Genomic DNA, 25,431 nt, shown 5'->3' with positions numbered 1-25,431 from the left:
TGCTGGAAGTCTAAACCTCAAAATGTACTCACTCACTCGAGGCACTCCTCAAAATGGAGAACATCAATGTCTGTGCAGTGACAGAGACCTGGTTCAAGGCTCCAGAGAGCACCTCAGCAATACCAGGCTACAATTCATACCACACCTTTTGGCCACCTAACCTGGACTGAAACATTAAAGGCGGAGGCATGTCCATATTCACTAAGGATATCCCTACCTCCAGGCTAGTTGCCCAACATAATGCATCCAAGATTCTCCATGTGCAACTAACACTAGGCAAGACTGCATCCAAATTGTAGCTTGCTACAGATCCCCCACCATGCCCCATGATTCCTACTCCACTTTTCTTAACATACTGAAAAGTATTAAGGTACAACCAAATACCCTCATACTGGGTGACTTCAACTACCCCGCCATTAACTGGGAAAACTACTCGTGTACCAACACATTTGGTCAAAGATTTCTGGAATTCATAAAGTCGAATGCCTTGGATCAACTTATCCATACCCCCACCAGGAGCACCAGTATCCTAGACCTGGTCGTTACCAACATGGGCAGCCGATGCCCCACACCAGAGGTAAGCTCCTCGTTGGTCAGATCCGACCATAAACTGATCACCCTAGACATCCACATCCCGCCCCACCCCCCATTAAGGTAACTACTGTAAAAAAAACTTCTCCAAAGCCAACTTCATGCTTCTCAAGACAGAAGTGGCAAACTTCATGACACCCATGCAGACAGAAAGTAGAAATACGACTGCTGAATCTTACACCAGTGCACTGTATGAACATATACACGAGTTCATGGATTGTGCCATCCCAAATAGAACCAAGATGCTCTCCTCCAAAAAAAGGAAGCCAATCTGGTGGTCCCCTGCCATAAACAAACTCTACAACAAAAGGAAGAAACTGTTGTAAAAAAAGAGTAAAATCTCAAGAGTGGAAAAACTCCCTTGTCGGCCTCAGTAAGAAGCTGAGATCCCTCATAAATCCTCCTGTGCTAGTTAAGAAAACAAAATCGCTATAGATTCTAAAGACAACCACAAGGCATTCTGTAGTTATGTCAAGAGTCTCAATGGCAACATTCAGATCTGCTCTGAGTTACAGCATAATGGCAGTAAATATACAGAACCGACTGATATTGCCAGCATCCTGGCAGATAGGTTCAATGCTAACTTCACCCCCTTCTCACCCCCTAAAGGGCCCATCTCATTACTGTAAGAATACCAGGTCCTGGTAATGATGGCTGCACAGGTAAAAACTGCACTCTCCAAAGCCAAGAATACAACATCCATGGGACCAGACAACATCCCGGGCTGTGTTCTGCACGCACTATAAAATGAACTGGCACCCCACCTAAGTACTATGTTCAATCATAGCCTCACTTCAGGCTTTGTGCCTACTGAATGGCAAACAGCTACAGTTATCCCACTCCACAAGGGGGATCCAACATGGACCCCGGGAACTACCACCTCATTAGCCTGACGAGCCTGATATGCAAAGCCATGGAACATATCATCATGGAACTTATAAACAAAGACATAGGTAACCTTCAAACTCTGGACCCCACCCAGTTTGGGTTCGTGAAAGGTAGATCATGGCTCCTAAACCTGACAGACTTCTTTGAAGTAGTCACCAGAGCCATGGATGAGGGTAAAGTGGTTCACACAGCCTATCTAGACCTAGCCAAGGCATTCAACACCATCCCCTACTCTGAAATCATAGATAAAATCACTACACTGGGCATAAATCCCTATGTCACATGATGGGTTGCCAACTGGCTCACTGACAGAACCCACACCGTGAAAGTAGCCAACTCCAAATCCGACTCTAGACCAGTGACAAGTGGAGTACCACAGGGTTCAGTCCTGGGTTCACTCCTGTTTGGCCACCTCTGAAGTTCAGGCCAGCACAGAGGGTCTATGGCTAACAACATTCACAGACGACTGCAAACTGAGAGCCATTATTGATTCCCCAAATGATGTGCCAATTCTACAAAAGGGCCTCACTGAGACATATGCCTGGTGTCAAAGCCATGGCCTTAAGCTCAACGCCACAAAATGCACAGTCATCCCCTTTGGGAAAAACCCTGTGCCCATGAACTACCACATAAGTGGAAGTCCACTCAACACCAAAAGTGTGATAAGAGACCTAGGAACACAGGTGGACAATAGTCTCTCCTTGATAATCACATCACCACAGTAGTCAGGAAATCCTTCTATGTGGCACACCTCATCACAAAAGGTTTCTCATCCAGAAAAAAGGAGACCATTGTTCCTCTCTACTCATCCCTCATTAGACCTATTGTAGAGTACAACATCCCGTTTGGTATGTACCTCACAAGACATTTACAACAACTGGAAAGACCACAGAAATACCTCACGAAGAGGATCACTGGCCTCAAACAGATGCCCCATGCAGACCGTCTAAAAAAAACTCCAGATCTACTCCATCATATATTGCCTACTCAAAGGCGATCTCTGCCTAACATACAAAGTCATGTCAAACCCAAAGCTGTTGGACATGCTACACTTAGAGAAATCCCAATCCCTCTGAGCCACATGCTTCAGGGAACTAAACATTGTCACCACAATAAACAAAACATGCTGGAGGGATAGGTTCCTGTCCCAGAGACTCCCCATAATTTGGAACAGACTGCTCATTCATGTCAAGCAGAGCACTTCATTAGCTGTCTTTAAGAAAAATCTTTACGATTGGATGGGGAATAGGAAATTCACCCCTGGGATTACTTCTGTGGCTCTGCTTGACAGGGGCACTGGAAAATAATTTGGGTGGAGTAAGCCAGGGAGTCTTTATGTCTAGGCTTGTACAGGCCCTAGGGCCGATAGCCTAATACCTACCTATGAACCTATGATGTCATTTAGTTACTAAAAGTGTCATTAAATCTGTAGAATGTATGCATCTGTAAAAGAAGAGGTATTTATAACCACTTTTATCAGAACTAATTATTTACCATTTAAAGTATCTAAAGTGAAGGATAACAGAATTTCAAGAGAAAAGATTTCTAAATACAGCCATTTAACAAGTTCAAAAGGTCAAGTGATGTCATCACTGTTTCCTCAAGCTGCATCTTCATAAACTTGTTAAAAAGTATCTGACTAGGCTCATGCACAGCAGAGGTTGTCTGTAGTGAGGGAAAAAAGCATTTTAAGTGGGAAATCAAATTTTGAAACTTTTAGAGTTTACAGAAAGCAAATAAAAAAAATAAAAACACTCAAGCTGCCTTGTTAGTGCATGTCATGAATCTCCACAATGAGAACAGTCACACAGACCACCAGTTTCCTGGCAAAACATCAACATCATGAAAACATTAACCCTTTCATATAAAAACAGCTATTTAGAAGTAACAACAGCTGCCTCAAATCAAAAATCATTTTATAACATTTCAATCATTTACCCACCAATTAACCAGACCAGAGAGAGAAAAAAATAACCTACTGTGTGTGTGTGTGTGTGTGTGTGTGTGTGTGTGTGTGTGTGTGTGTGTGTGTGTGTGTGTGTGTGTGTATATATATATATATATATATATATATATATATATATATATATATATATATAAACTTATATTTAGCCATCTATAAAACACCATTAATGTTTATGTGTATCTAAACAAAGAGTCTAAAACATTTAGTTAGAAACACTAATCGGAAACATACTGTTACCCCACTACTGATCCACTAGAAAAATGCACTTTGGTATTTAGTCAAATTATACTATTACTGAAGAATTAGAAGATGTATGTGAAGTACTTATAGTGGGGAAAAGAGAGAAAAGGAACATTAGTAACAAAAGGGAGCAGGAAGAAAGAAGAGAGAGAGAATGTTATTTAAATACTTAGTACTATATGTAATTAGAAGTAGTAGATATAGAAAGGAAAAGAGAAAGTTACTAATAAAGATTATTCACATTACCTTATAGTATAGAGATTTTCCAGAATCAAATATATTATGATTCATAAAATAAAGCATTTAAAATTAGAAGAAATTTATTCATTGGTCCTTTAGTTTCTTAGTTTTGTTTGCTCCTTCCTTCACAGACCATCCATTTTTGTTGCCTGTCTCTTCAAACGTTGGGATAATCATTCCATTTCTTCTATGTCCGACAGTATTTTCTTTTTTTGGATAAATTCTACTGCTTCTTGTAGGGAATCAAAGATCTTCACTCATTCTGGCAAGGTGATTTTTATTCTTGCAGGAAAATTAATTTGAGCTTTAATATTGGCTTTTTTCAAGGGCGTAATTAGAGGAACACACTCTTTTCTTCTGGATATGACTGTAGAGCTGTAGTCATTGTCAAAAAGAATAACTTTTTCAGCCATCTTAATAGGGGAGTTAGTCCAAGCTGATTTCAGCACCAAGTCCTTGTCTTGTGAGGAAAGAAATCTAACTATTATAGACCTGGGGGTTAGATGAACTCAGAGGCGAAGCTGGATTTGCCAGGGACCGATGAGCCCTCTTATTTCCAAAAGAGAGGGATTCAGGCATGTTTAGTGCTGATGAAAACCACTTATTGAGGAATTGAATCATGTTAGCACCCTCTTCTTTCTCAGAAATTCCATATATTCTTATGTTGTTCCTCCTTGATCTACTTTCAAGGTCTTCCATTTTCTCAATCAGCCTGGTATTTTGTTTCAGAAGAAATTCATTGTGGTGATCGTTTTCTGTCACAATAGTATCCAGGTCAGTTACTGTTTCCTCTAAGGCAAAAATCTGTTCAGATTGTTTTTTTACTATTCCATTTAGAAGTTCCAGTTGTTTACTGCATTCTTGTTTGATAATATCCATTTTGTTTTCACATTTGGCCATTTTTAGTGACAGTTCTTGGATGTTTGTTATTATAAGATGTAGTTCTCCCTTCACTGCACTCTCATGGTGTGGGTTCTTGGAGTTGCTCATGTTGAGATCTCCAGTAGAAAACTTTTTGCCAGGAATAATTAAAAAATACTATTGACTATGTATTAATTTTTAGAAAATAATAGAGTCTATGTTAATCTATCTTTTAATATACTTTTAGTTAGATTTTTCTAAAAATTAAAGTATATTTCCTGTCAGGATATTAAAATCTAAGCAGAGCTATGGATTTTTGCTGCTATCAGAATGGCATCTTGGCCATGCCCCCAATTTGTACCCCTTTAATAAGCTACCGGAAACTGAAGATAAGTTGGCTGTAACCTTGATGTTTGAATCTACTTTATACTAAAGGTGATTGCTGTTAAATTTCTGAACCAAAATTTCCAGCTTCCAGTATTTTCCAGTCAGCCACAAATCCTAGAGGTATATTGGCAACTGAGATTTTAAGTCTGATTAATTATGCCTTCTCTTTATCTATTTTTTTTGTTTTGTTTTTGATTTTTGCATGCACCGAAGTGGTTTCTGTATACATGCATAGTTGCTTTTCGACGTCTGCGTTTTTGACATAAGGACGACAATGTTTAGTGTTAAACGTTGGGTGTATTCAGTGTTTCCTACTACACCCTTATGAGTGTGTGTGTGTGTGTGTGTGTGTGTGTGTGTGTGTGTGTGTGTGTGTGTGTGTGTGTGTGTGTATGTATACATATTGCATTAATCCTTGCCATTGAGGCCTTCAATGTGACTGAAAAGTGCAGAGATGGACTAGTTAACAAGTTAGTAAATTAAATAAAAATGACAGCAAAATTGTTAAGGTGCCTAACAAAGCATATTGTACAAGGGCTGCTAATACATTTTCATACCAAGGGAATGTTTTAATTTAGAACAGACGTAGTGGAGGCTGTGATGGTGGGTACTTGCACACTTTTCCAGAAGTATTGAAGACCAAGTGGCCATTCTAGGGGAGGGAAGGGCTGGGTTTGTCACACAGCCTTTAGAGGCGATTGTTTGTGTCCACCACCCTGTCTAGCACTTTTAGTGATTTGGGATTTTGCTCTAATGTAATAATTACTACTTGGGTTCAAAACTTAAGATAGTATAGGCATATGAGAACAAATACAGTAACAGCAGAACTCCAAGACCAAAATAATGTTTGCAGTAAGGGCTTGCCTCCACCATTTCCATTTTTTGTGGATTAGATTTTGATCTGAAATCTGCATCATTTTAAACATTTGTTTTAAACAGTAGGTTAGTAACTGAATGTAAACACTATTTACTGCAGTTCGACAGTTAATAGACTGTTAGTTGTTAACCATAGGTTTAACAAAACTCAGTCTTGAAGGCTTATCACTTAAAAGAACAGAAGATGGTATCTGCCACTTGTGGATTTTAAGGTCATTCCTTCTTGCTCACCTCAATGCAGGTGTCAACAACGGGGGATGTCAGCTGGAGAAACATGTCTGGAACCTGAGCTGCAGAGATAATCAGAAACAGATGTGTACTTGATTGCTCAAGTGACTTGATTTTCAATTATGATGAGTATGCTTGCACAACTATATTTTTTACCTCCTGCCTTCTCACCTGTCCTTAGCTGGCTTATTAAATCTCTTTAAACTGCTTATTGTTGTCTTTATTTATGCCTAGTGTCACCACTATTGTTATCCTTTTCTCCTCTGTTTAAAGGCTAGTGAACACCACCTCAGCTTTTATCCTTGTTTCACTATACCTTGACAGAGTACCATTCTTTACCGATCAACTTGATCTATGTTTCAGTATTGATAACATCTGTTCTTAATATACAGAAAAAAATAAAAAAAATGACAGAGATGTCTGTTGAAGTGACTAGTAATGTACTTGTCTGCTCTTCATTGAATGTATTTCTTTTACAAGCTTACCTGTTTAAGATTGCTGCTATTTAATCATCTGAAATTTCAGTAACGTACTTCATGCAGTTCTTTATGCCGGAGTGCATCACCCTTATTATTTTTATGCTAGTATTTGTACATTTACCCTAATAACATACATTGATCAATTTTGATAAATATGTTTATCAGTGAGATGTAGATATAGCTGCTCTGTGCATGTGCCCCATGTTCTTCTTCAGACACTTAGACAGCATAACCACAATAAATAAGCCCCATTCAGAATCTCTTGGCCTGCATATACAAGGGGAAAAAACAAATGCCGTCAAACCCCATAAACAACACCTTCTCCTACCTGAATTTGCATGGATAGCAGGATCACATCTTTAAGCCTTTTGCTTAACAGTTTGGCCATTCGGGTTCAAATTCTGTTTTTGTGAATGTTGATTGTAAAATAACTACTTCAGAAAAACTGAAATTTTTTTTATTGAAAGATATCATTTACTAGATGTACAAAGTTATGTACTTACTGTCTTGCTACTTACTCATCCTATAACTTTTCCACCATTGTATTTTTTCAGTATGGGGAGTTGCTGTTGAATTAAGAAATGACTTTTTACAGGGCATTGGGATGTACAGTGCTGTTGCCTGAGCCTGAACTTCTGTTTCTGGTTTTAGGGCTTGTTCCCAGTGAGTAGTGTACATACTTGGAAAAAAAGGCATGTCTAACATTGTATTATGTAATTAATTTTTTCTCATTCTAATGAAAAAAACCCACAAAGTATTTAGGCTATTTAAAAAAGTGATTTGTGGAGTTACATGTGTACATGGTGCAATACAAGTTGAATTAAAGCTTATGCTGTTGAACTCTATTCATGATATTTAATTGTGCCATTTTATTTGGAGGAAACAAAGCTACTGTACGCAAACAATTTGGCATTATAGGCAGACACTGAACAAGAACTTAAGCAAATATTTGGTTGTGGAATGCAAGGCTGAAGGCACATGGGATGAAACTAAGTACAGATAAAAGTTGTCATGGCAGCAAATGAGAAAAATCAGACGAAGCTGTGAATCCTAAAGGAAAAAATAGTTAACAGCTAAAAGTATCTGTGAGGGTTGGTTGAAGAGAAGGTAAGTCTGAATGAGGATATCAAATCTAGAATCAGAGTGGCTACAACCAACTGGCACAGAGTGTCATGGGTAGCGTGTGACAGAAGAATGCCAAAGAAGCTGAAATGTAAGGTGTACTGAACAGTGATGCAACCAGTACCGCTGCATGTTTCAGATTCCTGAGCAGTGAAAGCAGAACAATTGAGGAAATTATAGGGGTTGGAGCTGAAGTGTCTGAGATGGGTGGTAGGATGCACACTGTGGGACAGACAAAGAAATGAGGGCATCAGAGCAGAAGTCCAAGTAGCTCCAACTGAAGGTCAAAAAGAGCAGATTATGGTGGTTTGGGCACATGTGCAGGAAAGCAAAAGACAATCTGAAGAAGATGATTTGAGACAGACAGGGAAAAGGCAAGAGGAAACAAGGGTGGTCAAGCCAAGAGATGTATGTTTTGTGTGAGGAAGACCTGTGTCTGTCACAGATGGATGGTTTGTATGAGAGAAGACTTGCTACAATCAGGCATGACTTTTGAAGAAGATAGGGGGGAGAGATGTTTGGTGAATTGACAGAGATGGCGATAGCTAATGCAACACCCCCAATCCCATGTATCAAATATGAAAAAGGGGGTTGATGATGATCAGTGTGTGATAATTGCAGTTACAGAAACATGCTTTTTGGGCAGTTGTGCTCTGTAACAACATAAAAAAATGGCAAATGTCCTGATGTTTTACAAGAAAAAAATCTTTTTTTTTTTTCAAATATTGAATTAAACTGTGGTACATCATGCCAGACATGTAAATATTTTAAATATGTACAACAAAAGCTCTTGTGTTTTTAATTATGTATTTATCTATTGAACCCACACAATCAACTCATTGGCTCCACTTCCTGCACCTAGTTGACCTCTCTTCCATGAGTGAGAGAAGCCCTCTGGCCCATTCAGGTGTTAGGGCTACAGGCTAGGCCAACGATCCTGTGTGCTGTCATATCTTTGCTGTCATGGCAGCTATATGCTACCTGGTAGCTTCTCTCAGGAGTTGTACATGCCCTACTGCACATTCCCAAGCTCTCGGCTCATGGCTATGCAGTATTGGCAAGCTAGGCTGCTTGCTGCAGGCTATACATCTGCACTGGTGCAGATGTTACCATTGCAGCAAAACAAGCTGCCCCCTCCCTTCTCCCAGAATGGTCAGCTGCTGTTGACCACTTACTCCTATCCTTACCCACTGTTTCTTTCAACACCTGTGCTAATTCAGGTCATTGGGGAGAAAGGTGCATACAGGGCTTTAATATTCTGTGCCATGGAACCGAGCAACAAGAGGGTATTATTTTGGTTGTAATGTGAAGTAGGCCTTTTTATTGGTTGAGTGTGATTTGTCCAAAAGAATCCTTTACTCAAGTAAAAAAAAAAAATTCTTGCTTTCGGCAGCTCTTTTAATAACTGCGTGGATGTCTCTGAATAATCAGTTTCAAATTGGTCATCTCTGGTGTTTTAGCACCTAATGACTGCATTCATTATACATTATTTAGTGAAAATCAGCTGAATATTTGCTGTGTCAGTAAATTGCTGTATTTTATCAGGGTTCTTTCTTTTCCTTTAATTCAGTATATTTTATTTAGATTTTCCATATATCATGGTTATCCTAAAGTGCAGGGGAAAAGCAGAGTTTCTAGCAGTAAGCATTATACCTTTTCAAAAGAAATTATAGCAGTGAACATTATATCTTTTAATCGAATCACATTAGACAACGATTTTAAACTGCATGTAATAAAACGAAGGGAGACTGAACCAGTTACTTAATGAAATCAGACTGTTTATTTTAAGTTGTACAGTGTCATTGTGTTCCATAAACTGAGTTGGATTAAAAAAAAAAAAATAGTGTGAGAGAGATCTGCAACCCTCCTTATAAATGAATTGTGATATTTGAGATTGACCTCCATAAGTTAGAAAGCATGATAGCATGATAATATATTTTCTGAAAGATGTCTTTGACAGTACTTGAGTAAGTCAAATATTATGTTGTTTCTTCTGTCCTTGAATTCCATGTTTCTTCTAGTCCACACAGTGCTTCATAAAGACAGTGAGCTCTCAATAAATGCATACATGTATGTATGTGTGTGTGTGTGTGTGTGTGTGTGTGTGTGTGTGTGTGTGTGTGTGTGTGTGTGTGTGTGTGTGTATATATATATATATAATATGTATATATGAGTGCATAGATTGAGAAAGCTGCCTGTCTTTATTCGTTATACAGTATAATATGAAGGATTATGATAGGGTCGCTGATCATAACCTGCCTATTATGTGTTCGAGATATGAATGCTAAGAAATTTACTCCGAGAGCAAAGCTGTCGAGGTGAATCTTGGCATCTATGTTGAGAACACACCATTTAAGGCTATAATCAGTGAAACGATCATAATTCTTTGTAGTGTATGGTGCTTTATCTGCTCCATGTAGTACTAGTTACGGGGGAAAAAATCGTGAAGTATTTTACGGGCTTTCAAAGCAGTAAAACACTTGGTGGATGCTGTCAGAAATGCAGTGATAACACATTTCGTTACACTGACACTCACATCCATGCCTCTCTGCAGTCCCGATTTTTGCTTCATATTTTTGGTCTGTTCCTCATAAGATCTGTGGTTTTTGAATAAACCACTAAAGTTTGAAGTCACTAACTAATGACATACATTTGAGCTTCAGAGTTCTTGTCCTTCACAAAATGGATGCTAATGCATCCTGTTATTCCAGCAGCTAAGCTTATTTGAGGAAGCTGGGAATACGTTACCAGTATAGACAGCAGGCGTAAACAAATCTTTTATTGTTGCCTCTGTCATTTGCTGGAAAGTACTGGCAGGTTTTACTATCTGGCGTTAGACCCAAAATTAACAACATAAACAGGGTGTGCTTAATCATTGTTAAGGTTAGTACGCACAGCACTCTGGCCCTTAACTGGTTTGTCTTTTTCAAAATATGGGAGCATGATCGCCCCACTCTATCACTTTATATATATATATATATATATATATATATATATATATATATATATATATATATATATATATTTATATATGTATTTATATATATATATAATGTGTGTGTGTATATGTATAGATATAATTTTGTTCTGTAAGATCAAACACACACTTCCTGGACAGAAAGGTCAGGCAACAAAACCTTTGAAGGTTGTTAATTCGAACCACTGGAAAAGGCTTTAACAAGGTTCCTGTTGTGGGAAAACTATGCTTTGCACAAAATTGCATAAAAAGATCACTGGCTCAAGCTTTAATGAGTTCTGTAGGGGCAAAAGTCCTGCCCTTCCTGCAGACCAAGTGACAAAAAAACTTTATTCCCCTGGTCAACTGAAAAATGTTTTAATTTACCAAAACTACTGTATTTATATATATACATATTCTGTTTGTGTGTGTTTATGAAATTATGTTCATAGAATCTGACTCAATGTTGAGGATACATATGTCCCAAGAAAGCTTTGATTTTATAATCGTATGGTTTTCCCGTTAAACAACCTTCATGCGGCATTTTTAGAAATGAAGCACTGTGAGCACCCTGAAGTTTAGTTAGCTTAAACCATCCGAATGTGGGCACGGTACAACTATTTAGGTCAAAACAGATATTAAAAATATATGAAAGAACAGCCTTTTGAGCTATTTGAGCCAAGCTAACACCAAGCACTAGTAGTAAGAAATATTTGTAAATTAAACTCCAAACAGTATAAATAGTTAAAAAAATCTTGTTGAGATCAAAGGTTCTTCATTTTTGTGAATTCTTTGTACCAAAACAATTGTTGTGATTAAACATAGCTTCATGTCTGGTTAACAAAAAAAGAAATTCTAACAATATATTTCTAGGTTATACAGTTTCCAAGATATCACAAACTGAGAAAGTTTAGCAAAAAATATACTTTTGGGTTTTTGCACACTATATTATGTTAGAGAATGGGTGACCTGTAGCTCAGCATATTCTCCAGCAGGGTATTAACCTACAGTTAATGTTTGTCTTTTCGGCTTTTCCCGGTAAGGGGTCGCCACAGTGGAACTGCGGTCCGCTAAAGATTGGCAGTAGATTTTTATGGTGCCGAGTTGCCAGCCCGATGTCCAACCTTCAGCAAAGGCACGCCCAATTACTCTACCGCGGGGAGGACATGCAGACTCCAGACAGAAGGCACTGCCCGTACAATAGCTGAGAATCGAACGGGAGAACCTCTTGCTGTGAGGCAACAACACAACCGCTCTACCACCACGGCTTATATGCCTGCTGAAAATGAGTCCAGTGCTTCATGGCAGAGAATCAAACTGCCTTGTAGCTCGGACTGAAAGAAAGTTTTAGCGGCCTGCATTATTTTGCACTCACTAAGCAGCGCATTTGGTGTTTAGCGAATATAACATAAAAGAAGATTGTTTAAAAAAAATAAGAAAAGTGTCTGTGCATGTGCTTTTCTTGCATGTTTGTGTGTATGCATGAGAGTGGGAGCAAGATTGATCAAGCCATTGTGTTACACTTGCTAAGCAGTGCTTTTGCTGTGTAGTGAGTGTGAAAGTAAAAGAAACATAAACAAAGAAAGAAATGTGTGTGTTTGTGTATCTGCATGTGTGTGTATATACATGCTTGTGTGAATGAGAGCAGAAGTATGTGCGTGTATGTATGTTTGTGAAGTGTGAGAGTGATCAAGCAGTGGCAGCAGAAGCAGTTAAGAGGTTTGCATACCTCTTGGCTCAAGATATCTGGATAGTGTCTAAAATAAACTGGGCACAGAGGCTCAAAAATAAGAGCAGATATTACTGTTATAAAATTGCAACTTTGCTTGAACGACAGGGTTTGTGTTAGCATGCACTTCCTGAACTGCAGTTATGTTTCTTTTGGGGGAGGGTAAGACTGATAGAGCAATGGCGGCAGCAGTTAAGAGTTTTGTATACCTCTCCACTTCTTAGCTCAAGAAATCTGAATAAAGTCTAAAATAAAGGGGGCACAAAGACTCAAAAATAGGAACAGATTTTAAATATTGCTCTTATAAAATTACAGAGTTGCTTGAACAACAGGATTTATTGTAGCATACATTTTCTAAAGGAAATAGTCTGAAATTCAAATTTATGTCATTATGTGGTGACTTCAGTCCCCAATGACTGGCAACAAACCACACATTTTAGGAGCAAGGGATAAACAGTTAAGCAAATATCTGGATATTTTTTGAAAAGTTTATATTTTGGATTTAAAATACTTCCTCCAACACAAGTTTGAACTATTGGAGGAGGAACTACTTTACATCAAAAATATTTATAAAAAATATGTATATTAATAAAAAATATGCAAGTAAAACACAATAATTTTACATGCAGCCAATTCTCTAAGCACAATAATGCCTTCCAGGAGGGTTGTTACTGTGTAAATAATGCCCTTCCAGGGGTGTAGAGGCCCTCCACCTGCAGTGTCGGGCCTACTAACACCCCTGGGTGGGTATTTTTGTACAGTAATGCACACTCTCTTGGACATTATTGCTTGCTTTATTTATGAAAGACTATGAATGCACTGGCTATTATCACTGCAAAGAATACTTTTTACTTATAACATTGCAATTTATACACTTTTAATAGCATTTATTAGTCACAAAATATTTATTTTTGTTTATCTTATCATTTTTAAGTTGATTTTTCAGAAAATGCTCTGGAATGCAAGATGTTTGTAGGCTGCTATAGGTGTGACATTCCACACCACTTAGGTGTTAATGAGTTGACTTATTTTGGAGATGCAGTATAGTAAATGATGTCTGGAATAAATTTATCAGTGTTCTTATAAAATGTGACGTGAAGTGTTTTGAGGAAGAGCAAAATGTTACAGAAACTTTGAACATAAAAGGTGTACTTGTTTTCAGAAATAATGACATGGTTCTTTGTTAAAATTAATGATCGAAGGTAAGGACCATTTATTTAGTGAAAAGAATTAAGATTTAACAAATTCTGAATGTGGGGCAAGCTTATTTACATCTTTGGAACGTTGTTTAAGACTTAAATATGTCGTTACATTGTGAATATTTAAACTGATGTTGCCTTACTGGTGAATTACTTTGCATTCTAGAAAGAAGTTAGCAATGCCTTGTTTTCATTCGCCAACTTTTTTATATTCCCACTTTATCTGTTCTTTTTCCCTAATTTTTCAGGAGAAGGTAGAGTAGTTACAAATGTTAATTTTGTAGCTCCAGCATTTTGTGGTGGTTGTATTCTAGTGTTTCCCCACTGGACAAATATACATGCCTGTTTTTAAATTCATTTAAGTAGAGTGATCATTTTCAGACTTGGTTTACACTCATTGGAAATGTAAGTTATTCACAGCATTAGAATATTTTATGCAACAAATTATGGTAATATGTACCGAGTTTACAGGTTACTTCCAGAACAGTTACAACCCCAGAAAAGTTTAATGGAACTGCATTTTCTAATGTGCTGTTAACTACCTGTTATTTATCTGTAAGTTCCACTAAAGGGCCATTAGGAATGGGTGAAAGCAATCTTTGTTCATTTCATTGTACTTCACTCTTATGCCTGAAAATTGGAGCTCTTCTCAATTAGTCAGGTTTGTCATAAAACATTAGGATTTGGCAGCCCCAGAACAGGACTTCAATTTTTGATTTAATTTCATTGAAAAATTAAGGTTGGCAACCAGTTCTCATTTACGTTGTATGCTGGAAAAATAAATTCCTATTTTAATTCGCTGGTATGTGACAGTCACAGCTGCATCTAATACATTGTGCATTTGCTATTATATTTAAGAATTGACATTATTTTAATGGATGGAACTTTTTGTGTGTATTGGTGCTTATTTCTGTCCATCTGTGTTGCTCATTTCAGATGGGTCTTGGGAAGACAGTACAAGCCATTTCTGTGGCATATTTTTATAAAGAAGAATGGCCTCTTTTAATTGTAGTCCCATCATCTTTGAAATACCCGTGGATAGAAGAACTGGAGAAATGGATTCCAGAATTAAATCCTGATGATATCACCCTAATTGAGCACAAAGCTGACACTGGGTGAGTCTGACTTAATTTCAAACTCATTAAAAGTTGAATGTTACAACAGTTTTTTTTTTTTTTTTTGCATTTGAAATATACAGCCAAGTTCAGGATTTAATGTTTTTTAGCATTCACCTGTATCTGTACCCCCCCTCCTGTGAACAAATACAGGATTAGTAAGATGATGTCCACCCTCTGTAAAAGTCAGATTAAAAGCCAGAGACATTAGAACTAGCAGGTAAAACTTTCCCAGGTTGCCATAAATTCTACCCCTGCACCATGAAACATAACTTCTCCCTGGTCTTTATTGCCTCAATTCAGTTCAGATGGATAACAAAATGGCCAGTGGTTGACTTTGATATCTTAGGAGACGTTTCTGTCACTTGTGAGTGTTCATGCTTTTTCTGTTAGAGTAAAGTTATTTTCTGTTCTTCCTTATAATGTTTAGATTTTTTTTCTCTCATGTTATTACAAATTTTCCTTTCCTGGGCTAAGACTAACATTGTTGATTTTCGGCAGCCATTCATTAAAAAAAATCTGTTTTGATAGTGTGTTTTCTTCTCCTTTTAAGCTGTTTGGGTATCTGCCTGTTAAGAAAAATGGAACTGCATTCTTTCCGAGATTATCAAAAAAGTGTGCAGTTTGCTATGGAGAAAGCCATGGACAAGTGCTACATTTGTGAGCCGTTTACATCTTCCACTTTCTTTTAGAAAGACCACTTACATTTACATCTTTATCGAAGACCCTCTCTGTTGACTCTGCTCTGATTTAGTCTGATTATTTCACAGCAGAAACTTCTTTATTATCAAGGCTTACCTCGATGTTGACTTTGAAGCCAGTACAGAGGGTTACCTTTTCTCCATTTAAAGGAAAACTCCACTTTGAAACCCAAAAATGTTTTTTATTATATCTTTGTTTTCTAAGCAATTTTCATGCACACATTCACTCTACATGCTTATCGAATGCTAATGTTTTTTCTACAAAATGGTGGTTATGAGTCATGCCATATTAATTTGATCTTGTTTTACTGCTTTCAAGTCCCCTTCCGAGAATCCATTTCAAGTCTCCTTTATATGATTCATACTATACATAATGGAGTGGTGTTTCCTACTGCATTGCTTCAGTGGGAGTATTGTGAGTCACAGGTGTCTTATGTTTCTTCTGTAGCAGGAATGCTTGCACCTTTTTCATGAATGACCAATATACACATTTCTGTCTGCGATTGCTTTAAACTATTCCCAGAGGTTATGCAGTTCTAGATTAAGAAAGTAACTACATTGCAGGTTTTCTATGGATTCTCAGTTTGTAGTCCTGGAAGCAGCGCTGACTGACCTTGCTCCACACACTTCCTGAACCCTACTCCACACTCTTCCTGAGGTGTCAGAAATTATCATTGCAATCCAAGAGCTGTTTACCAGTGCTTAAGAAAATTGGTTCAGGTGTTCACCAATACTTGCAATAGGAAGATGATTTTTTTTTATCCTCAATGCTGGGGAAAGGGCACTTGCTGTTTTTTGCTCAAAATGTTTTACAAAAATAGGACCACAAAGGTACAAACATCTGTTCTTGAATTTGCTATAAGATTATTTTTTTTTAATTGAGACAGCAAATACGTTCACATATTACATTAAATTTATTTTTTACATTTCTGTTGCATTGCAACATTCTAGCACTTCAAACCAGTTATGCTTGAGCATGATAGATTAGTAGTTAGTTCTATGTGCTGTTTGCAAGACTAAAACTCAACTTTCTATAAAACTATTCTCTCTAAATCTATTACAGTCACAGAATAGAATACTACTTACAAACAGATCATTATACAAAATGTGGTATACTAAAAATGTGGGAATTGTGGGCAATGTCGGTACATTTTGGAAAGGGAGAACATAGTTTTAGAGAATGCAACTCAAAGTAATGCACTTCTTAAAAAAGCAACTGTGCCAGTACAGAGATTATTTATTTAGCTATTTGTAAAAAATGTTCTTGTTTTTACATTGGAAAGACAGAAAGGACCCTTACAAATGTATATATGAGCATACCTGTATAGTATTTAGACCAAAATGTGAATAATGCCCTTTGCAAGTATTCTTTGCTTAAAACTTTCCATGGATTTTTATTTGGCATCTTGGAACAGGTAGATTTTGATCCCAGGGGAGGTGATTGGGAGAATTTAATGCAGTATAAAGAACTGTTGTGGCAGTTCAGATTAAACGCTTTTACCCACCCTGGTTTAAATGACTGTGTGTCTCTTAAACCTGTTCTGAAGTGTAGAGCCAGCCAAACTATAAATACACTTAGCCTGTATGTTAAGTGGTTTTATTTACACTTGTCAACCTTACTTATTCTATTACTTTTCATAACACCTTTGATGACAAAGTGACACTATTATTTTAAGCTTATTTTTGTTTTAATATTTGTCTGGCTTATTCATTTATTTTCTAGAACTTTTAACATTTTATTAATATTTATTTATGAACATTTTGCATTTTAGTATTGAAGTTTCTACTTATTTATTAAATGTATTCACCTATTTAGTTCATCGTGGCAATAGTATCCTTTTGTATTAAGCATAAGTACATACACAAGAAACTCTTGCTCTCTCTTTAATACATAACTAGCATAAATCGATTTTGTTGCTTGTTTAATATCAGTTAACTGAGAGTACATAAACTCAATGCAGTGTGTGTGATTTTATTCTGATGAAGTCCTGACAATAGCATGATGAAAGCGTTTAATCTGTCAATAAATATTTGGATTTCATTTGTCCGACTCCCTCTGTGTGTTTTCATCTGTGCACCTTGCACCGGATCTCTTACGTCAAGGCAAATGCTGATCTTCATATATATGAATGAAGCTTTTTTTTAATCATCATTTAATTCATTTAAAAAGTTAATAGCATAACGTGTTTTACATCACTGTGCATCGACTCGAATCCTCAGTGATTTACCAAAATAATCAAACAACTTGCTTGGCATGGGGCAAAAGTTTGAAGGGACACAATCAAGGCCATTATATAGTTAAATAGAACAAGAGTGTTTTATATCATCCTGCATTTTGTGAAGGTTAACGGGTATGATTGGGTGGGGATAAGGCAAGGCAAAAATCAGAGATGTTAATTTAATAGTGCAACAGTTTTGGATTTGCATGCAATTTCTGAAAAAAAAATCAACAGTAAGTACAAAACTCTAATGTTTGACATTATTGACAGATGTCAGTTTTCAATGGTTAACCAGAAAAGCAAATATTTTTTGAGTAACGTGGCAAAAGTATGAGGAAAATCTTAGTCATTCTGCAAAACTGGGCAGTTGTAAAATTGTTTTTAGCACTTGAGGTGACAGATTGGTGATTTTTTTTCACTGTCCAAAATAATTTTTAAAATGTTAAGGTGGCAGTAGACTGCTGTCAAAGTATGCTACTGTCTTAACATTCTGAGCACTATTCAAGCATACCACCATGTTCCAGCAGTCCTCCATTATCACTGTCTATACTAACATTATATGAGAACAAGATTTAAAATAGTGCTTAATTTTTCTCTAATGTGTAGAGTAAAGTCAGAAAATATTTTTTTGTAAAGTATTAAGGCAAGTGCCATCCCCCCATAGGACAGAACTGTCAAAATCATGACTGTTTTGCAAAAAGCGGGAGAGGTGTTAGAGCCCTATCAATTATATACAGTGACAATGCTTCTCTTCCTCTCTCTGCATCCAGGACAGTAGAAGAAAGTTTTACAACACTCTACATTTTTAATAGCAGCTACTGCCATCATCAAGACTGACTACAGATTTTTCTTTGCCTGTGGTATGTCATGCAGGCAGAGACAAATTCCACTGTCAAAACATGTGAGATGTTAAACTTAATAAAAAGGTGGGCCGGGCTTTCTATTATTTTTTTTTTTTCAAGGCATGGATGTGAAAGTTTTATAAAGCACATGTAGGTTTCTAATAACTAAATCATACTCCAAAGAGAAAAGTAATCTAAGGATTGAGTTAACGTTTAGGAGAGGGTGGAGTCTCCTTAAAAATAAGCACAGGCTACAATAACCTAGGATGACCCCCCCCCAGTTTTTGAGGTCAGACAAAAGAAAACGGAGCCCACTGTTAAGCAGGTTCCTATTAAGATTGCAGAGAAGACTGATTCTCCTTTGAATTTTAGGAACCTGTGACAAAGTTTGACAAACTTATCTATTGGTACAGACAAAGACGTTATTTTTTCTGTCCAGACCTTTGACAGCAAAACCTTTAATGCAGAGGCAAGCAACAACCGTACACTTGTCATTAAAGACTTTGATTCTGACAGGTTTGCAGTGGCAAGACTTTCTTATATCTCTTACCCAACTGTACTCTTAGTGACAGGGAGTCCCCATAGTCCTCCCCTCCAAATTCTAGGACATCAAGATTATTCACACTGGCTTAGCAGTTCTTGGCACTGGTCCAGAGGATGCTTGGCCTTGATCTTTAGGCACACTAATGTTAAAAATAAAGTTCTGAGAGTGCTATATTTGTTAAATAAAAATATATAAACTAAAGCAGTTTTTTCTATTTCTTCTATTAGGCCAGTTCTAGAATATAATTCTGTATTTTGTATATATTCAATGGGTGATTTGCCAGTGCTGGAATGTATACAGAGAACGTTTAAAAAAAGGATAACTAAACTTAAGGAACTTTCTTAGTCATTGTGTGAAAGAGAATTGTATTGGTTGAGGGGTAGGTTGCGTTTGGCTTATATGCCACTGTGTGGTGGAGAACTACAAACAGTATTGTATATAGACAGATCTGTTATGGTTAAAAATCTGAGTAATAATGATATTGGTTCTAAAATAGAAATTAGCAAAACTATAAAAATATAATTTATCACTCACTCAGTGGTTAGGCCCTACAACAAACGTTTTCTGGTAATTAGGAAAAGTTCATCACTACATGTGTTCAAAACAATCCCCACACAATTGGATGAACAGTAGAATATACCCCTTACATATGAAGGCTATGCTTTAATGAACTCCTTAGGCCTATGCACTGGTATATCAAAACTAAAAAGCTGTCAGAACTGATGTCTGCACTTGTGTCAGGGTTTGTGATTTAAGTGTCAGTCTTAGTGCTGTTTTTCTCTGCTTTGATGTTTCTTGCCTCAACATTCCAGTCAGCATTGATGTTGTCAGGATCTTCTCTGTCTGTGGTGAAAATGCTTCTGGGATTGAATCTTATGCTTTCATCGTGGGTGCCAGTGTTGCCTCCAAATTTGTCTATACTTGTGTCTGATCCTTTACATCCTGTGCTAAGTAGTTTTGGTTACTTTGATGCTGATCCTAGATGTTCTTCGTGTTTCACTGCTGCAGTCATTACATTTGGGTAATCTGCTGGCAGGTTGCCCTCAGTGGGCCTGAATAACAAAGTCTTGGGTCCTGCGTCGGTTGCTGTCTCCTCTTCCATGACGTCAGGTCGTCAGGAGTATAAAACATGCAGCCGACACCATTTTATTCAGTCTTTCTTGCCACGCGGTGCCTGAAGCAGAAGCAAGTTCGCAAGTGCTGGTCGGCCGACTCCTGAAATTTACGCATTCGAGTTTCAGAACCGAAGTCTTCAAACTAAAGCTAAGTAGCCAGTTGGGGAAATGTTTTCTTGCTCCTTACCGATGTCAGTAAAAGTTAATAATTGCATTACTTGTGGGAAGCAAATACCTCATTAGGATTTTCATTTATACTGTATTCCTTGCCTAGGCCCAGATCATAATGTGCCTTGCTGTCGGTTTTGTGCTAGATTTAACCAACGCACTATTAAGCGTCTGTATAGTTTTGCTTCTAGATATTTTGGATCAACATTTAATGATCCTGAAATGTCGTAGGTTAGCAATCCGACTACTGGAGTTCACAAAAAAACGCAAAGAAAAAGACAGAGACAGACCGTTGAGGTCCAAAACACATGACGAAGCTTCTCCTAAGCCAGTCGCTGGTTCACCAGTACTCAGTGAGGCACTTTTGCAGCCCCTGATACCTGCTACTTTTGAGTTGCAGGCCTCTACCGAGACCCATTCGGAGTCCAGTATGCCGCAAGATTCTCAGAGTATTGAACCCGTGGATGTCTCTCCCTTGGATGGGTCCGGAGCCGCTGAGCAGGCACCGGCTGCCGAGGGTGTTTTCAGGCCTCAACATTTTTGTATAAAACCGATGCCAGCCTAAAAAACAAGGTCAAAAGCATCTTCTATGTCTAAAACACCACATGAGCCACGTGCTCAGGCCCCTGTGCCTAAGAACAGATAATCAAAATGGCTGAGGACTTAATTACCTTGATCAGGGATTCCCAACCCTCCCATGCTAAGAGGCCTAGGCACAACACTGATTATGAATCTTCAGATCAGGTTTCCATTTCTTCTAATTCCTCTTCTGATCAGGAATTTTCCATTCCACTCTATGAGGATTCTGATGCAGGGGAATCCATCCCATCTGCATGTCCTCCTGAGGATTACTCTTTTGGAGAAACTTTGCATACTTTAAGGGAACATTTCCACTGGGAGAGTCAGGACTTCTCTGAATCAAAAAAGAGGCTTAGGGATTTTCTTCTTCCTCCTCAGTATAGGCCTTTGGCTATACCTCCTGTATTAGACATTGTTGATGATGTGTTTTCGGAATAAAGCAAGGCTCCTGATTCCCTACCTCCAGCTCCTAGTAAGCCAGACAGATATTACAGGGTTCCTGACGCCCACAAATTTCTGTTCAAAAATCCTGCTGCTGACCCTGAAACTATCTCATAGGGTCCCAAAGGTGTAAAGGCCTCTACAGCCAAAAATCCTATCCCTTCTGATAGACATTCCAGGGTGCTGGATAGATGGGGAAAGAAGGTTTATACGTCTGCTACATTGGCAAGCAGAGCCTTAAACTGCCAGTTTCATATGCTTAAATATCAACAGCATGTTATGAGCCTACTGAAACAAAAAAAATGTTGATTTCTGATTGTGTGGAAAATGAAGAGTTACAAGAATTATTGCATTCAGCAGAACAGGTTGGAAAGCATACTTTGCAATGTGATTTTGATTCCTTGGAGGCCTCTTGCAGGGCCGCAGTTACTGGATCTGTGATTAGAAGGCATGCCTGGCTCAAGGAGCAAAATCTGCCTGCTCATGTTAAAGCTAAATTGTCGGATGCCCCCTTGCAGTATGGCACTCTGTTTGGTAATAAGGCAGAAGAGGTTTTAAAGAAAATGGAAGACAAAGCTAAATCTATACAAACTGTAAAAGATTTCTTGCAACTGCAGCCACCCAGGTTCAGTAGGCACTGGCCAACTAAAAATTGGTCCTTTCCTGTGTCCAACATAGCCACTCAAGGCAAATCCAGGTGCTCAAAAGGCTCCAGATACCAATCACAGGGCTCTTACAGGTCAAAGCAATGGGGTTCCTCCACCTCCAAATCTGGAGTAAACAAAGGACAACCCTACAGTAAGCAGTCTCAATGACTTTCCTCTACCATCACCAAGCACTTATCGTTTGGCAGCCCCCTTGGGGGGAAAACTAGCACTTCATGCTCAAAATTGGCAGTTAATTACCCAGGACAAGTGGGTATTGGACATAGTATCCCAGGGGTACAGATTTCATTTCCATACTTTGCCAATTCCAAATGGATGGCCAGATCTGCCACAAAATCAGTGAGCAGAGGCTCAGAAACAAGTAATTTCCCTCATGGATATGACAGCTATTCAACCAGTTCCAGAAAAGGAAAAAGGACAAGGTTTTTATTCAAGACTATTCCTGGTACCCAGAAAAGACAATTCCTGGCATCCAATACTGGATTTATCAATTTTGTTCACGTTCCTGGACATTCCAAAATTCAAAATGCTGACTTTACAACAGCTACTGCCTATGCTGGGCAGAAACGCTTGGTTGGTGACTCTAGACTTAAAAGAGGCATACCTGCATATCCCAATAAGGGAATCATGCAGAAGATACCTCTGCTTCAAGGCAGGTTTTCTGCATTACCAATTCTCTGCACTGCCCTTTGGCTTATCTACTGCGCCCAGGGTCTTTACAAAGTGCCTGGCACCAGTAATAGCATTCTGCAAACAAAGAGGCATACAAATGTATCCTTATCTGGGCGACTGCCTCATTCAAGCAGAGGACAAGGACACTCTTCTTCAACATCTGGCATTTGTAAAAAGGCTTCTAACATGCCTAGGGTACAGAATAAATCAAAAGAAATCACAACTGGTACCCTCTCAAATAATTACATTCCTGGGTGCAAGCTTGAATACAACTGCCCTGATTGCTTACCTTACACCAGACATACAAAGGCAACTGACAATATACTTCAAACAAATGGCAACAAAAACACAGTTATCTGCAAGACAAATTCTGCAGGCTTTGGGGCTCATGGCATCCTGCATTCTACTTATTCCATATGCAAGACTGCATATGAGGAAACTTCAATGGTACCTAAAAAGTTTATGGAGCCAACATTGTCAGAGTCTGGAAACAATGATTCCTCTCATTCCCTGCCTACAACAGGAGTTTCTTCGGTGGGCAGAGACATGTCACCTAAACAAGGGACGGTCATTCACTCAACTCCCTGCCACCCAAACCCTAACCACAGACGCATCAGACTATGCTTGGTGGCCCACCTGGTGGGGAGATGCATTCAGGGCAAATGGAGCCCAAACCACATGCATTTGCATATCAACCAGAAAGAGATACTAGCTGTTCAGAATGCTCTGACAGCCTTCAAGGACTTACTTCATCCAGGACAACTACTGATAAAGACGGACAACACCACGGTTATGTGGTACATAAGCAAGCAGGGGGGTACACATTCCTACCCTCTTTGCTGACTAGCCATGGCATTGTGGAACACAGCTTTGACTCACCAAATACATCTTCAAGCTCAATTCCTGCCAGGAAAACAGAATACTCTGGCACACGACCTAAGCAGAAATCTTATGGACCTACACAAATGGAAACTGGATCCACAAATCTTCAGCACGTTAACACGGAAATAGGGCTTTGCCTCTCTCCAAAATTATCAGCTGGACAAATTCTGCACAAGAATTCATCATAAAAAAGCATGGAAAGTGGATGCCCTATCCTTCAGCTGGGAAACCTATTAGTCTATGCCTTTCCCCCTCTGCCTCTTCTCTCCAAGGTCTTACTAAAAGTCAGACAGGAAAAACAAAAATGATCCTAGTTGCTCCAGACTGGCCTCGACAACACTGGTTCCCACTTCTAAGGAATATGTCTCAACTTCCCCCTTGGTGCTTGCCTCAAATACCTCATCTACTGTCTCAGCAGAACAATCAAATTCTGCACACTCTGCTCCAAACTCTGAACCTGGCAGCATGGCTGATCATTTAATTATTCAAAAAACACATCTCAGTAAGTTTGTGATGAATGCCATTTTGGAAGCCAGAAGGCCTAGTACTAGGAAATCTTATGCTGATAAGTGGAAGAGATTCTGTGCTTGGAACCAAGGACAAGGAACAGACACAGCAAAGCCCAATATACCTCAGATTTTACAATATTTGACTGAGATGCTTGACAAGGACCTATCTTTTTTTTCAATAAAAACCCATGCCTCTGCCATCTCGGCTCATTACAACACAGACCCTCCCCTCTTTTCTCATCCTCTGCTTAAACAGTATCTTAGAGGGGCCAAAAATTTAAGGCCTCCCAGAAGATCACCAACTCCTGCATGGGACCTCAATTTTGTGCTGGAAAAACTCACCCTGCCTCGTTTTGAACCAGCAGCTACTTCGGATATAAAATTTCTATCTTGGAAAACAGCTTTTCTCTTGGCAGTCACTTCAGCAAGAAGGGTTTCAGAACTACAGGCTCTCATGGCAGTGGAGCCTTTTATTACATTTTACCCACACAGGGTGTTCCTCAGGACCAATCCTTTTTTTATGCCTAAGGTGGTATCCAGTGTGGCTCTTAACCAGACAGTTCACCTGCCAACTTTTTACCCAAATCTGCAAAACAAGGGGCAGCGGATTCTGCATTCATTGGACGTGCACAGACAACGAAGAGGCTACTTGAACAGGACTAAATCTCTAAGAAAGTCTGAGCAATTACTGGTAGCATTTGCTGCAGGGTTAGAGGGGAAGGCTATATCAAAGCAGACTATTTCTAAGTGGATAAGCCACTGCATTCGTTTCTGCTACATGCACCATGGTAAACCTGTGCCCAAGGGGATCAGATCTCATTCCACCAGGGCTGCCTCTACCTCAGCAGCTTTTCTCAGAGGGGTTCCAACCAAAGACATTCTAGAGGCTGCTACCTGGAGCTCTGTTCATACCTTCACAAAGCATTATCATTTGCCTCTCTTCTCCAAATCCAGGGCAGGCTTTGCCATTGCAGTTCTGCAGGGCCTTATAGCCGCTCCTAATGCTGTTTAGCTCCATCCTCCCATCCATAGCTTTGGGATACTACCCAAATGTAATGACTGCAACAGTGAAGAACATAGTACAGTTGTGTACACTTACCATAAATGTAGATGTTCGAGTGTATTCACTGTTGCAGTCCAGGTTACCCACCCGTCATCCCCCTTTCTATACTTTTTCTTTCCTTCGCTATGCACAAAAGCCTTTGGGGTGTATTTGC

General features: G+C 38.7%; 1 protein-coding gene across 1 annotated transcript in view; it reads left to right on the top strand.

Moving 5' to 3' along the window:
• ZRANB3 (zinc finger RANBP2-type containing 3) overlaps nt 1-25,431 on the top strand; it is a 2,104,294-nt gene that overhangs the window by 924,640 nt on the left and 1,154,223 nt on the right. The window contains exon 4 of the mRNA XM_044074946.1: nt 14,699-14,877. Within this exon, the coding sequence (XP_043930881.1) occupies nt 14,699-14,877 (179 nt within the window). The remainder of the gene's footprint in view (nt 1-14,698; nt 14,878-25,431) is intronic.

This window comes from Protopterus annectens, chromosome 6.part0 (assembly GCF_019279795.1).
Source record: "Protopterus annectens isolate FY-2018-M chromosome 6.part0, PAN1.0, whole genome shotgun sequence".
Lineage (NCBI taxonomy): Eukaryota > Metazoa > Chordata > Ceratodontiformes > Protopteridae > Protopterus > Protopterus annectens.
Note: the sequence above shows the minus strand (reverse complement) of the source record. Positions and strands in the feature narration are given on the sequence as shown.